General features: G+C 32.7%; 2 protein-coding genes across 2 annotated transcripts; both read left to right on the forward strand.

The window, feature by feature from the left end:
- Positions 1 to 1,452: 1,452 nt before the first annotated feature.
- Positions 1,453 to 5,307, forward strand: LOC141827972 (protein YABBY 2-like). Its single transcript, XM_074715323.1, has 6 exons — positions 1,453 to 1,817; positions 2,686 to 2,805; positions 3,120 to 3,228; positions 4,300 to 4,348; positions 4,527 to 4,602; positions 5,053 to 5,307. The coding sequence occupies exons 1-6, from the start codon at positions 1,749 to 1,751 to the stop codon at positions 5,176 to 5,178; spliced, it is 549 nt and encodes a 182-aa protein (XP_074571424.1). The 5' UTR covers positions 1,453 to 1,748; the 3' UTR covers positions 5,179 to 5,307.
- Positions 5,308 to 7,290: 1,983 nt separating this feature from the next.
- Positions 7,291 to 13,256, forward strand: LOC141827794 (ubiquitin-conjugating enzyme E2 2-like). Its single transcript, XM_074715118.1, has 5 exons — positions 7,291 to 7,549; positions 7,668 to 7,693; positions 12,271 to 12,360; positions 12,464 to 12,552; positions 12,935 to 13,256. Exons 1-5 carry the CDS (start codon positions 7,425 to 7,427, stop codon positions 13,061 to 13,063), a joined length of 459 nt encoding a protein of 152 aa, XP_074571219.1. The 5' UTR covers positions 7,291 to 7,424; the 3' UTR covers positions 13,064 to 13,256.
- The last annotated feature ends 310 nt before the right edge of the window (positions 13,257 to 13,566 follow it).

The following is a 13,566-nucleotide window of genomic DNA, read 5'->3' on the forward strand; positions in this document are numbered from 1 at the left end:
ACCAATAGAAGCCTAAGGGCTATTGTGTGGATATGATTGTTTTGGCTTACACCAACAATTGAACAATTCAAGACATAGTACATTAGATAGTTAAGTAAATCCGATTGTATTCTACTACAGAAAGTTCAAAGCTACCTCTCTCGATGCAATAGTCTTCCAATGAAACTTTTGTTTGAGTTTTGAAATATAATTTATATTCATGTGGAAAATTATTGAAAAAATTAGTTTTGGTAACTAATAAATTAATTATATGATAACTATTTCACTATAGTAGACTATATATGGTAAATCACTTTCTCAAGTGAATGAAAAATTAATATCTAATAGATGGTTGGTTTGATATGATCAAACCAAAGTTTTGACTCGCACACGAGTCAAATTTATGGATGTGATTACATCAATACTAACTCAAATATGCGTGCATTTAAATCCATATAGCTACTATTGAGGGGTGTAAAATTGGAAGTAATTTCATTGATTGATTGAGAGATTAATCAATGATTGTAATATAATATAATTAATAATTATAATATATTAATCATAACTATAATATTAATTTAATTAATTAATATTATTAATTAATCAAATCAATTATAATTGATAATATTTAAGTGAAAAATCATAATGAAGAAGCCTTTCACCTCTTGAAAGTAATTCTTCATTTCTATAAAAGAAATATCTTTCCTTTCACTCAAATCATCCAATTCTTAAATTGTTAATTCTTTTCTTAAACTCTCTTCTCTTTCTCCTTTCTTAAATAAACCTCTCACATTTTTTATTATATTAAAAAATAATTATGATTCGAACTATAAATTTGTAAATATTTACTGAATACCTTGGCAAGCCCGAGGCATACAGTGGCTGCTTCTCAAATCTCTGAAGCTTGCAGATAAAAGCATGCATGGAAAGGCAAGCAGTACAACCTTGGATCAGTCACGCTGAGAATGAGACATAACAACAAATTAAATTAAAATACCACATCACATTTAAAAGATCGATCGAACATAATATATATGTTCATATTAACCGTACCCTTCAAACCTTTTTTCTTTCACTGTAGTCTACTTTGGCATATATACATGCAGTTTCACAAGGAGTGAAAACCTCTTGGCTGATTATGTAGCGAATTAAAGGATATATAGAAAATATATATAGAGAGAATTAATAGGAAATTGTTGTTGGAATATCGATCGACTTATATATATATATATGGTCAATATATATATGTGGTAGATAATTGATGGTGTAGTCACTGTGCTTTTAATTTGTTTGGGTTAATTAATAAATTAAAAGATATTGAGAAAAAAATTAAAAGGGGGTTAGGCAAAACATGTGAAGAGTTGTAATTAATTTGGGGAGAGAGACTGCCACCCACTCATTCATTCATTCATTCAGCCATAACCCTTTTCCCCCACCACCTCCGGCCTTCATCCCACACCCTGTCCTTCTCTCTCTCTCTCTCAATTACACCACACAACCTTATTCCCCATTTGCTTCTCCATCCAATTAATGCAAAAGATTACAACTATACAGCAAGGACAAACAAAAGATAGAAACAAGGAGAGGAGAGAAGAGAAGAGAAGAGAAGAGAAGAGAAGAGAAGAGAAGAGAAGAAAGAATTGAAGCTCTTACTACATAATTAATACACAGATATCTCACCTGGGCGTACATAAACTTGCACCTGTTCCATGATCTTCCACCCTTTGTGCATGTAGATAACCCCTCTGCAGCCCTTCTCGAGATCGAAAATGGCGACGCAGATAGTTCCTGAGCAGGTTTGCTACCTCCAGTGTAACTTGTGCAACACAATCCTTGCGGTATTCCCTCTATCTCTTCTTCTTCTTCTTCTTCTTCTTCTCTCTTCTCTTTGATGCCCTTTGATCAAATGGAATTTTAGATGAAAAGGAGCTAGGTTTGTAGAAGGAAAACAACTCGAAAGAAAGATCCATCTCTTAGATAAACAATTCAGTTCCTTCTTTAAAAGAATATACAGAAAAAAATTAATAATTTACATGGAACCCTAAACAAACTCATCTATCAAGTTTTGAAGATCTGTTTGTGCACGCTGATAACAAATTAATTAAGGATGTACTACTGCTGAAGATTCGCTCTGTTGATTTAATTTTAAGGGTACTATAAAAAAACCATGGAATTTAATCACATTGTTAGCTTCTAATTAAATTCTGCTGGAGATTATGGTTCTTTAATTTGTTAAGTATACTTCTGAAAAAATCTAGTTCCTCAAATATATCGATATTTGTTTAAAATAATCAACTGTCCTCCCACTAACCATTAGTGGTTTTGAAGAAGCAAGAATTATTTGCCATTTTCTTATATAGACCTGGTCAGTGGTGGATCTTTACTAGCTTTCACTCATCCTGAAGAAGTCAGAACAAGTGTCAGAACTGTGAAAAAAAGTGATAAAATGGCATGAAGCATTCAACTCGAGCTTTACTGCTCTCAGAAGCAGCTTTGCTTTTTCTTTCTTTCTTTCTTTCATTTTTTATGGCTGGGGATTTCTCCTCCATTCCAGAGAATGAGCTCCCAAGAGCAAACAGTGAAGAAGAAAGTCCAGAATCATTCAAATAGTGACACTTTATGCCATGCTCTTACTGATAGAGTCGCTCATGTTCAGAAATTTAATCAATTTGCTTGATCATGGTTTGTGTGCTGATGTTTATGCAGGTTAGTGTTCCTGGAAACAGCTTGTTCCACATTGTGACAGTGAGATGTGGCCACTGTGCTAATCTCCTGTATGTCAACATGGGAGCTTTCTCTCAATCTTTCCCTCTTCAACAACTGCAGGTTAATTAATTATTTGCATCCTAGAAACTTCATATCATATATTTATATATAAATAAAGTTCAGAAAACTTGGATGAAAGTTACTAGCATTGTTGCTTCTGTTTGAGAGAGAAAGGGATAAGAACAACAAAAGAGAACATAAGGTGTTTGTACTGAATTAGAAAGAACAAATTCAGACACTAGATTTATGTTAGCTAGAATTTTGTTGTTTTATTTTGTTTTTTATATATAAAAGATTTCTGATCCTAGTTTGCTCGTCATAATTTTGTTGACAATTTCAAATCATTAACAAGTTTTTGTTTGGTTGAAGTGCAGAACTTGGGGTCTCAAAGTAGTAGGATAGATCTTGGCTCATCCTCCAAGTATGGCAAGAGTTCTTTGATGTACTCACTAAATGATGATCGACAGATTATAGCCTTACATCGTAAGCACCCGATTTTTCTCTAATCCAAGCTAAACAAAGTTCAAAAGGGAAAAAAAAAGAGAGAGAAAAGAATGTCAAAGAGATATATCTATGTTAATTAGAACTTCGGATAACGAATTTTGCAACCATATTTCTTTTCAATTTGCAGTTCTTTAATGGCAATGGATTCCTTGAAATATTGTGCCTCACAAATAAAGAAAGCAGGCAAAATGACAATTGTTATATAAACAACATAGAATGATTCTTCTGCGGAGGGGCATTGTGTCCATTAATTGCTATATAAACGACATATGTGTTGTTGCTCACTTTGGTTTATGAACTCTTCTATGGCTCATGAGATGAATCTCAAATTTAACTTCTTGTTTTATAAAAAAACACATCCCTTTAGATTAATTATGAGCTTATTTTTCTTTGGATTATATAACATGTGGTCTTTGGATTCATCTCTATACTCCATATATATTAGCTTCTCACTTTTTTTTATTATCAAACTCGATCCTCTCGATATTGCAAAGGAATATGAGAGTATAGTATACAATAGGATCTCTCTTATACTAGGATTCTAATGAAGTTTTGTTAAGCACTAGTTTCGATTATAGGTTTAGCCCCTAAATTATTTGGCTAACTCTTACCTTTTAGTATGTGTTAAGCCATTTCAATAGTAATGCTAATTTTTCCTTCCGATAACTCCATTCGTCAAGCATTCATGTTAGTTGTCTTTGAATGCCTTGGTGTTTATAATATTCCATTAATGACTTATAAAGTCATAATTGAAGTCCCCTTTTCTTCTCAACTAGTGCTTTGAATTGGAGAAAAATTATAATAACAAAAAAAAGCCTCATCAAGCATATATATGCATTGTGTAATTATATATATTACAATTAAATTATTGTTACATAAAATATGACAAGTAATACCTTTGTGTTCTCTTTTTGGTAAATTTCAAAGATTTTAATGTAACTTATTATCAAGATATATATATACTAAGAAAACATTTAACACAAAACATTACTTGCAATTTTGTCTCTTTTGATTAGGTTAACGTTGGTTAATTCTTTTATTTTCTATCAGCCCCACAGAAGAGGCAACGTGTTCCTTCAGCATATAACAGGTTTATCAGGTACATACATACATACATAATAATAAATAGTTTCATTAACTAAACTATATATTTCTTTTCAAATTTTCATTTTCAAGTTAATATATATTAATTAAATTGGGAGATTATAGATGATCTCTGTTTATATAATTTCTATGGTAAAACAATATATAAACTATGTTGTTTGTGATATATTAAGGGAGGAGATACAAAGGATAAAAGCCAACAATCCTGATATTAGTCACAAGGAAGCTTTTGGTGCTGCAGCAAAGAATGTGAGTATAGTATAGTCCTGATACTTTTTCCACATGATATATATATATATATATATATATATATATATATATATATATATATATATATATATATATATATATATATATATATATATATATACTTTTGGTAATCTTGAACTTGTACACTAAATATTATATTATTTTGAACATGTGTATGTTTTCACTCTATTAGTTCAACCTGCAGATCATATTTTATATATATATATACTTCATCCTTTCATGAATGCATTACAAGTTCATTGGTGGAGAATACCATTGAAACTACAATACAATATAAAACTGCTTGATATATACTTTCTTTGTTCTCTAGCTAGCTAGCTAGCTAGCCATGAGCAGACATTAATTAGATCGATATATATAATTCTTTTATTTAATTCCTTTATATGAAAACATGATAATTATCTACTGTGTCTTCATGCATGGATGCAGTGGGCACACTTCCCTCACATTCATCTTGGGCTAACCCTAGAAGGCAGTGACCAGCAAGTGAACCTCGACGAGGGGATAGGAGCGACTGGAGGGGGAGATCAGAAAGGCCCTGCAGGCTTCTATTAACCATCGATATATCGATCTCTATACATTTAGCTGCGTGATCAGCACATTTATGTTTCTGAACCGAAATATATATACTTTGAAGCTTGTGAAGTGTGCCTGCATAGCATGCCTTTGTGATTGCTAGCTGATGGATGGACAAATAAGAGGTGTAACTTTCTCTGAACTCGTCATTTCGTTTCTGAATTAACAAGCCATTTTACAAGATCACAGAGAGAGAGAGAGAGAGAGATAGAGTTGTTGTGTAGTGATCGATGAAGTGTCACTCTCAACAGTGATTCAGAATGTGCAGCGATGAGTACTGGGTCAGCTAGCTGGCTGGCGTTTAATTTACTTCCAGCTTCAGATCATCGTACCCTCTCTCTCTCTCTCTCTCTCTCTCTCTCTCTCTCTTCTCTGGAATCTGGTTGTGGAGTTAATTGTTGAGGAATTGAGAAGAGCGATCATCAGGAGTTTGGCTGATATATGGGTGGTGGTGTCATTGATAGATTGAGGGGAGGGACGAGGGAGGGAGGAGGAGGAGGAGGGCACGCGGGATCGGTGGCTGCTGTCGCGGCACAAAGATCGCGCGGTGGTTGTCGGGTCCCAGCTAGATTCTCTCCGGCTCTTTGTGAGATTTGGTCCCCACTTTGCAGATTGAGTCGCTGCCCTAGTTCTTTATTTTCCATATTCTCTCTCTCTCTCTCTCTCTCTCTCTCTCTCTCCCTCGGTACTTTCTCGATTACTATAGAATTTCATTTCGAACGAAATCTTTATTCTCTTTATTAAAATGCTAAAATTTTCGAATATTTAGGACGATAAATATATCAAATATTTATATTCATGATACATAAATTTGAATTCCTCATTAAAGTAAATAAATAAAATTGAACCGTATGTATTTCATGAATGATCGATATTTATAGATAAAGCTTATATCAATAAATCTCTAAATAAACTTGAAAATAAATGTATAAATAAATAAACAATTTTTAAAATGAATAAATAAATTTATAATATTAAATTCACTAACTAATCAATTAAATAAATTTAAAAATATAAACTCTTCAGATAAATTTAAATTAAGAATTTGATAATATCTAAATAAACTAAACTCAAGTTAAACTCAAATCAAGTTCAAGTTAAAAAAAAAATAAACTGAGCCAATAAGCTTAATATTAGCTCTTTGGATAATTTTAGCCTCGGTTTAATTATCTTATAAATAATTATGAACAATAAAAAGTTTAGTTTAGCTTAGCTTGGTTACAATCTATACTCATTGTTATGTTACTTCACTTGAACCAAAATTAATAATACAAGACATATGTGGTATAATATCATTATTTTATCAAATGAAATAATGATGTTAATGGTTAGAAATGAATAACGATAGTTTTAAAATAGTAGGAGATATTCTAATGATTTTAAAATTGGAACATTTTTCATTATTATACTATCAATTTAAACTTAAATTCATTACAAGTATTGATTGAAAGAACCTAGCTCCATATATTTAAATCCCTGTGAAAATGATCTCTATGTATATAATTGGCTTGAACTTATTATATCTTTTATATACAAGTCATTGGATTGCCCATATTTAATTTATTATCAATGAATTATATTAGTACATAAAACGAGAGGGATAGAGCAAACAGTTCATTGTTAAATAATAAGTTAATAACCTCTACATTAGTGATATTTTTTCAAAATTTATTTTATGCATCATATCACTAAATAATATATTGTGATAAACTTTTATGACATAAATATATATAATAATTACCTACAGTTTGTTAAATAAAATATTTCTAGTGTTTTATGATTTTATTTTATGATGTTTTCTTGATTTATTTATATTTTTTTGTTTTCTTTTTTAAAAAAGGTTAGTTGAATCATATGTATATAATAAATGACAATTAAATCCTTGTATAATGAAGAAGTTGAGAACAAAGATAAGGATAGGCATTTCGTTTCATTTCATTTCATTTTTCTTATTTCATTTGCCTAAGTAAACAGAGTCAATGGATGCTTTCCCCTCTCCTCTCCTCTCCTCTCCTCTCCTCCACTGCGTCTCTGTCTGTCTCCACTGCTTTCCGCGTTTGTAAACACATGCAATAAAAGGGGTTTTACTTTCTCCTTTTCCAGGATGTTCCCTTTCTGCGATCATTCTTCTTCTGCTGGGCAGGAAGAAACGAAGAGATTGGGAGAGTGGAGCACAAGAAAGGGAAGGAAATTTCCGAAATTTGGTGAGGAGCGACGGGGAGTCGATGTCGACGCCGGCGAGGAAGCGACTGATGCGGGATTTCAAGAGGTTGCAGCAGGATCCGCCGGCAGGGATCAGCGGCGCGCCACATGAAAATAACATCATGCTATGGAACGCCGTGATCTTTGGGTGAGTATTCCACTTCCGCCCTTTCATTTTCACTGTCGCTTTTGGTGAAAGCTTGGATCTTTATGCTAAAATTGGGTCACTGGATGAGGGTTTAACGCGTTTTGATCTGGATTTGCAGCCCTGATGATACCCCATGGGATGGAGGTGAGTTTTTTTTCCCGATCGAGCTTTTGGGTAAAGAGTTAGGGCTATCAGATGTTTCGTAGACTGGATTTGTATGATCCCCTTTCCTAATTGGTCAATTTGTTCCTTTTTCATAATTTAACCATTCTTCTCCTATGAAACGCTGTTATTGTTTGGTTTAATATCTTCATAGACCGGATGTTTTCTTTCTCTGGTTATGCAATTCCTCAAATTTGAGAAATCTGATCTGCAACAAATGAAAACGGAAGCCAGTGAGTTATGTTTGGACCATAAAGAACACTTGAACAAGGAATAATAACTGTGAGGTCTCTTCTTTCAGTACAATCATAGGATAGGCACTGTCCAAATAGAGATCAACTTACTTTTTTCTGACTGGAAAGAAGAGAAAAAATGAGTCGTTGTCTTCTCTTTCTAATCTATTCAAATAAGAGAAGGTAAACTATTTTCCCTTTAAATTTAACAAAACGCATGAAGAAATGTATTATTCAGTTCCTATATATATTTTTTCATAAAGAAATAAGTTAAATGCTATGTGATTATCATGGTAAAATTTATAGGAGTCATCTCTGCATGCATTGAAGTAGAAATGAATAAATTCATTTTTAATTTAATTACTAATTGATATAGTCTCATCAAAAGTAAAAAATCTGAGTGAAAGATGATTAAATGATTAAACTACGTTTGAAATCATCTTAACATGCTTTAAGATGTCTCAATACAATATTATAGAGCAAACTTTAATTCAATTGACTATTTAATGCTTTAGAAAAATTAAATGAGAGTATTAAAGGAATGCAACTCATTTAAATTCATTCTGATAATGTTATGATGGATACCAAAGCATGTCAAATATCAACACAATATGATGCCAAAGCAATACCATTTGATGGGGGACCACGACTCTTGCATGGAAAGATAAACTTTGCCTCTAAGTATGTAATTGCCTTTTTTGTTTTGTTTTCTTCATTATCTTCTTCCTCTCGTCACTTCTATTTGGCCATTGGCACCATGTGTTGACACTTTAGTGTGGTTCCAAAGTCACATTGTTTCATGAAATATCGAAATTCTAGCATGACTTGAGATCTAGACCTTGACCTCAATGGATGGAGGTTGGTAAGTTCGAAAGAGATATCCATATACTTCTCTTTTCCTTTGATCACAAGAAGAGCATATCCAAACCATTCTATAAAGTTTCTCAGAGTAGTTGTTAAAGGATAGACAAGGTGTAGGATCATGTAGGAGGCTTGCCAATGGAGTGATGGTGGTTGAAGAAGAGTTGATCATTGTCTTTTTTTTTTTTGTTATGTTCAACTAGGTTTTGTTGATCTTTGGTACTAGGAAATAAGGGGGGAAAATTGATCTATTCCAACAGTCTGAAAGGAATATATTCAAGATGGTTGTTCAAAAATAAGAAAAATAACAAAGACATATCTTGCAATTATTGGAGAATATGATAAGTAATTTCCAAAAAATAATAGAAAATTACAATCCCTTAAATCAGGGATCTCCTGTCGATCCTCCAATGGATCAGTATCCAATCCTCAACAACCAATATTAAGGTAGTGTTATAAGTATGCTTCATTTTTTTTCCATTCATTTGAGAAGTTCATAATTGTGATCCTGATAATGCTATTATGCATATTTTAATGAGAATTTTGAATTGATAAGGATCTCTACCAACTGTTACTCAGGATTTTAATTTTTCATCAAGCAATCTTTTAAAGGTTAATTTTTCTTGTTAGTACTTATTTTGGGTTCAAGAACAAAACTTTATGATAATATTGGGTGATTGAAGATCATTGCTTTGAGGGTCTAAATAAAAAATATTGTGCAGATAAGAGTTGGACATTAGAGATGAACATCGTATAATCATAATTCTTTTTTAACATTGTTAAGTTAGGATGTATAGAAATAAGTAGATGAAGAAGAACAAAGAACAAAAAAAAGGTAAAAGTGAAGGTCAGTTGGTTCTTGATCCCTCTGAAAGCTTTATCTAAAGTTGTTTTTACTGAAGTCAAAGAAAGTGTTGTAGGTCTTTTGTTGTTTGTCTTGTTTCTTTCTACCTCTGAAGACCTCCGAGCCTCAAGAATTTCTTTACATTTTCTCTCTCCCCTCCATTTGGATCTGCATAATAATTCTTAATTGCATTATTGTCAAAACCAGTATTGTTTGCAGGATAAAATGGTAGAAAGTCTAAATATCGACCGTGTTAGATTGATGAAATCTGGATCAATTAGAAAAAAATCAAAATAGATTAAAAAAATAAAAATTCAATGATGTCATGCATACATTGTTTCATTAAATATCAAACAACTAGCAATATAAAACAAAAAACATATTAAAAATGTGTATAAATAGTATAGTTAATAAAAATTAGATTAGTAACACACAATGTTATCAGAGCATTGACAAGATAATATTATCCTTTTTTATCAGGTTAATTACATTACATTATTGTTATTATGGGTTAGTTGGGGCTAGGTCCGAGATGGCATCCAAATGGTGTTTATTGGAAAGAGAGTTGAGGCCACTATTTTTTTTTTGATAATCTAGGTGTCCGGTCTTTGCCCGAGGTAGACGACTTCTCCATTGGTTCACCTACAAAGTAAATCCGGAGCACAACTTATACATACACTCATAAACCAACCTCGAGGATATTCGTCTCAATTGGGATTCGAACCATGGTACTCTTATTGCTCCTTTGAGTGTTTTACCACTGCACCACATCCGTGGGAGCAATTTTAAGGCCATTATTGATTGAGAGAAATGTATCCTCTGTCAAATCAGCAAGAAACTTTCTTGATGGAAATTGAGCTTCTCAGAGATGGATATGACGATAGCTTTAGGGATGGTAGTCACAATTACAATTTGGACCTTAGGATGTACGATTCTATGGTCCAAATTTTCCTAAACGATCTATATTCCAAATAAATCTTCATTGGGCTAGGGCCTTATGATCCTACCTGATTTCAATTTCAACAATCTTGATTGAGAGAGAGGACATTTTCAGAACAATGTAGGGAGGGAGAATTGGGCAAAAGGTGGATGGTGCCAAATTAGGATTTGATTTTGACACCAATTGGTGCAGTAAAAATTGGAAGAAGATTAAGCCACCTACCTCAAACAACAAATCTCACAAAGTTGTGTGGCTCATTTGGTGTCTCGCAAGAAGAAACAATTATAGTGAATCAAAATTTAATTAATTGGAAGGTATCCAATAAGAGTGGGTTGGGATCCTATGTAAAGGTCCATCTATTACTCAATCTTAGAAATAAACAAATTTTCCCCTACAAACTTAGTAACTGATTAACTAATTTATAAACTATGTTACTTGGACTTATGTACAAGTATTCAGAAAGTGTGTGAATCCAAGTGTTTGTCACGGTTATTTCAATTTTTTTTACACGTAATATATAGAAATATCAACTATTCACTTATAGTGTTAGGGTCGAAGTGTTGGTATTTGAGTGTTGGACACTAGCACGGGTATAGGTAGATGAGAAGCCCAAGTAGAATTACTAAACTTATCCTAATAAAATATAAACTTCCTGAATTTGTTTTGAGTATTTCAAAATAATAACTCACAACTTTTTAAAAAATTATAAAATTGAAAACTTCCTAGTCTAAGATTCCCAATATAAAACTTTATAATTTTCAACTGCATAAGGAATGCACCTTCACATGGAACAAGATCTTATACCTAAAAGACTCAATCAAGCATAAAAATTTATTGCAAGACTGGCGAAGTGTCAATCTTTTCAGCTCAGTTCTTGAATATGGTTGTCATGTGGATCAAACTTTTTTTCTAATTCTAGCTTATACAGCTCATATCACTATTATCAATTCACTTTGATAAGGATTTCACGACCTTTTCATTTATTTATTTATCTACAAATTTTAAATGACCTGACAAGTAACTTCTATAGAGTAGTTCAACCACATGTTTTGTTATTAATGGTTGAAGCATCTGTGTAATCAATCGAATTTGATGCTATCCCTCTGCTTTGATATAACATTTCAATTATTATAGGTTCAAAAGATGAGAAGTCTGTCTTAGACATCCAGACAAAGGGGTGTAGCTACTCTTATTTCATTCCAAAATATTACTGAACAATGCGCTTGTATTTGCAATACTGCAGTCAAATTTCATGTTACTATGGTCTTTGATCATCTTGCTATTTTTTCTGGTTTTCTGATACTTACCTTATTAATCTGCCTCTTATTGATTTATGTTTCTGAAAACCTTAATCAATTTTCTTATTTCTATAAGATATATTTGATTTTGGCTATATTTGTTGCAAAACTCAAAGACTAGGTTATTGCTTGTGATTAACACAAATACATGATTTACATAAATTTTCCCCGCTTAGTCATGGAAGGTTATATCCCATCACATGCATTTGGTATTTCTTTATTTTGCTGAAAAGCTCAGCTCACTAATCTGCCAGTGGCATGGATTTCCACATAAATTGCTTTAGAGACTATCCAAGGGATTTATATACCTGCATGACTTTGTTAGACTGCTATAGGTTCTTCCTCTCACTGTTAGTTTCTCACTGTTTATAATGATTCACCAGGGACGTTCAAGCTAACTTTGCAATTTACTGAAGACTACCCCAACAAGCCACCTACTGTCCGATTTGTCTCCCGAATGTTCCATCCAAACAGTATGTGCATTCAATTCATCTTCAGTCTTGTTTCCTTGAGTTGTTAGCGCATCACTTATATGAGAAAGCACTTAAAAAAACCTTGCCGCTGCTCTCTTATCAGTCTATGCAGATGGAAGCATTTGCTTGGACATTTTGCAGAATCAGTGGAGTCCCATATATGATGTTGCTGCAATACTCACTTCTATACAGGCCAGTATTTTTTGTCATCCTAACCTAGCTGTTTCGGAAAATAGTTTATTTAGGAATCAATTTGCCATTGCTCTCTAGAATAATTTGCAGTTTTACTAAAAAAGATTGTCTTATCCAAATCAGTTTTCTTCTAAGATGCTTTCGTAATTGATGCAGTAGGTGATTTGCCTTAAACCATATAATTATATTTAGCCAAGATAAGGATCATCATCCACCTTAACCCTCTCTTATAAGTATTTTTCTTCCAACTTCCTAGCTCCAATCTTGGAAGTGTTTTAACTTCTGACCGACTAGAAGAAGCTTCAGGAGAAGAAAAATGGGAAATTTTGCTTCAATAATTATCCATTGACAACTGAGGATTTACACTAAGCTTTCTATGCAGTCACTTCTCTGTGATCCAAACCCGAACTCACCTGCGAATTCTGAGGCAGCTCGGATGTTCAGCGAAAACAAACGGGAATACAACCGGAAAGTTCGTGACATAGTGGAGCAGAGCTGGACAGCTGATTGATCATAGGAATTGGTTCTCTTTAGCAAGAAACATGTTTGTATCAGGCAACACTTCTACCATGACTTGCATTCTTGCCTAAGGATGTGGCTAGTGTGTTGATATTCTGAAGCCCTTTGAGATGCTCCTTAAATATTTTGCTCATATGCAACTATTTTATAGATTGCTAAATCAAAATTGCCATGCTTTTGTTTAAGTTCTATCTTGCCTACTGCAAGTTTTAGTTATAGAAGATAATTAAATCTTGACTCTCTTTTGTTCGGTTTCTTAACTATGATTATTTTGTAATTGGTAATGCTAGAAATAAATAATTACAAGTTAAAAAAAATAAAATTTCAATGTATATTCAACCACACCAAACGTACAAAAGCAAATGTTATTTTATTCCTACTTTAACTATTACAAATGCAAGTAGCATGTCACAAGAGCTCTAATAAGGATGTTAGAATTATTTGGAGAGACTAAAGAAAAGAATTTAAAAAGTTTCTTGTTCTTTTGTATCTTCA

The sequence above is a fragment of the Curcuma longa genome, chromosome 4, assembly GCF_044706935.1.
Source record: "Curcuma longa cultivar G26 ecotype Majalengka, Jawa Barat chromosome 4, ITB_CL_G26_1.1, whole genome shotgun sequence".
Classification (NCBI taxonomy): Eukaryota; Viridiplantae; Streptophyta; class Magnoliopsida; order Zingiberales; family Zingiberaceae; genus Curcuma; species Curcuma longa.

Coding starts and splice junctions, on each gene's coding strand:
- LOC141827972 (XM_074715323.1), top strand. CDS start 1,749: ATGGCGACGCAGATAGTTCCTGAGCAGGTTTGCTACCTCCAGTGTAAC. Junction 3,229..4,299: donor ACAGATTATAGCCTTACATC/GTAAGCACCCGA, acceptor ATTTTCTATCAG/CCCCACAGAAGAGGCAACGT. Junction 4,603..5,052: donor TTGGTGCTGCAGCAAAGAAT/GTGAGTATAGTA, acceptor GCATGGATGCAG/TGGGCACACTTCCCTCACAT.
- LOC141827794 (XM_074715118.1), top strand. CDS start 7,425: ATGTCGACGCCGGCGAGGAAGCGACTGATGCGGGATTTCAAGAGGTTG. Junction 7,694..12,270: donor TGATACCCCATGGGATGGAG/GTGAGTTTTTTT, acceptor ATGATTCACCAG/GGACGTTCAAGCTAACTTTG. Junction 12,361..12,463: donor CCGAATGTTCCATCCAAACA/GTATGTGCATTC, acceptor CTCTCTTATCAG/TCTATGCAGATGGAAGCATT.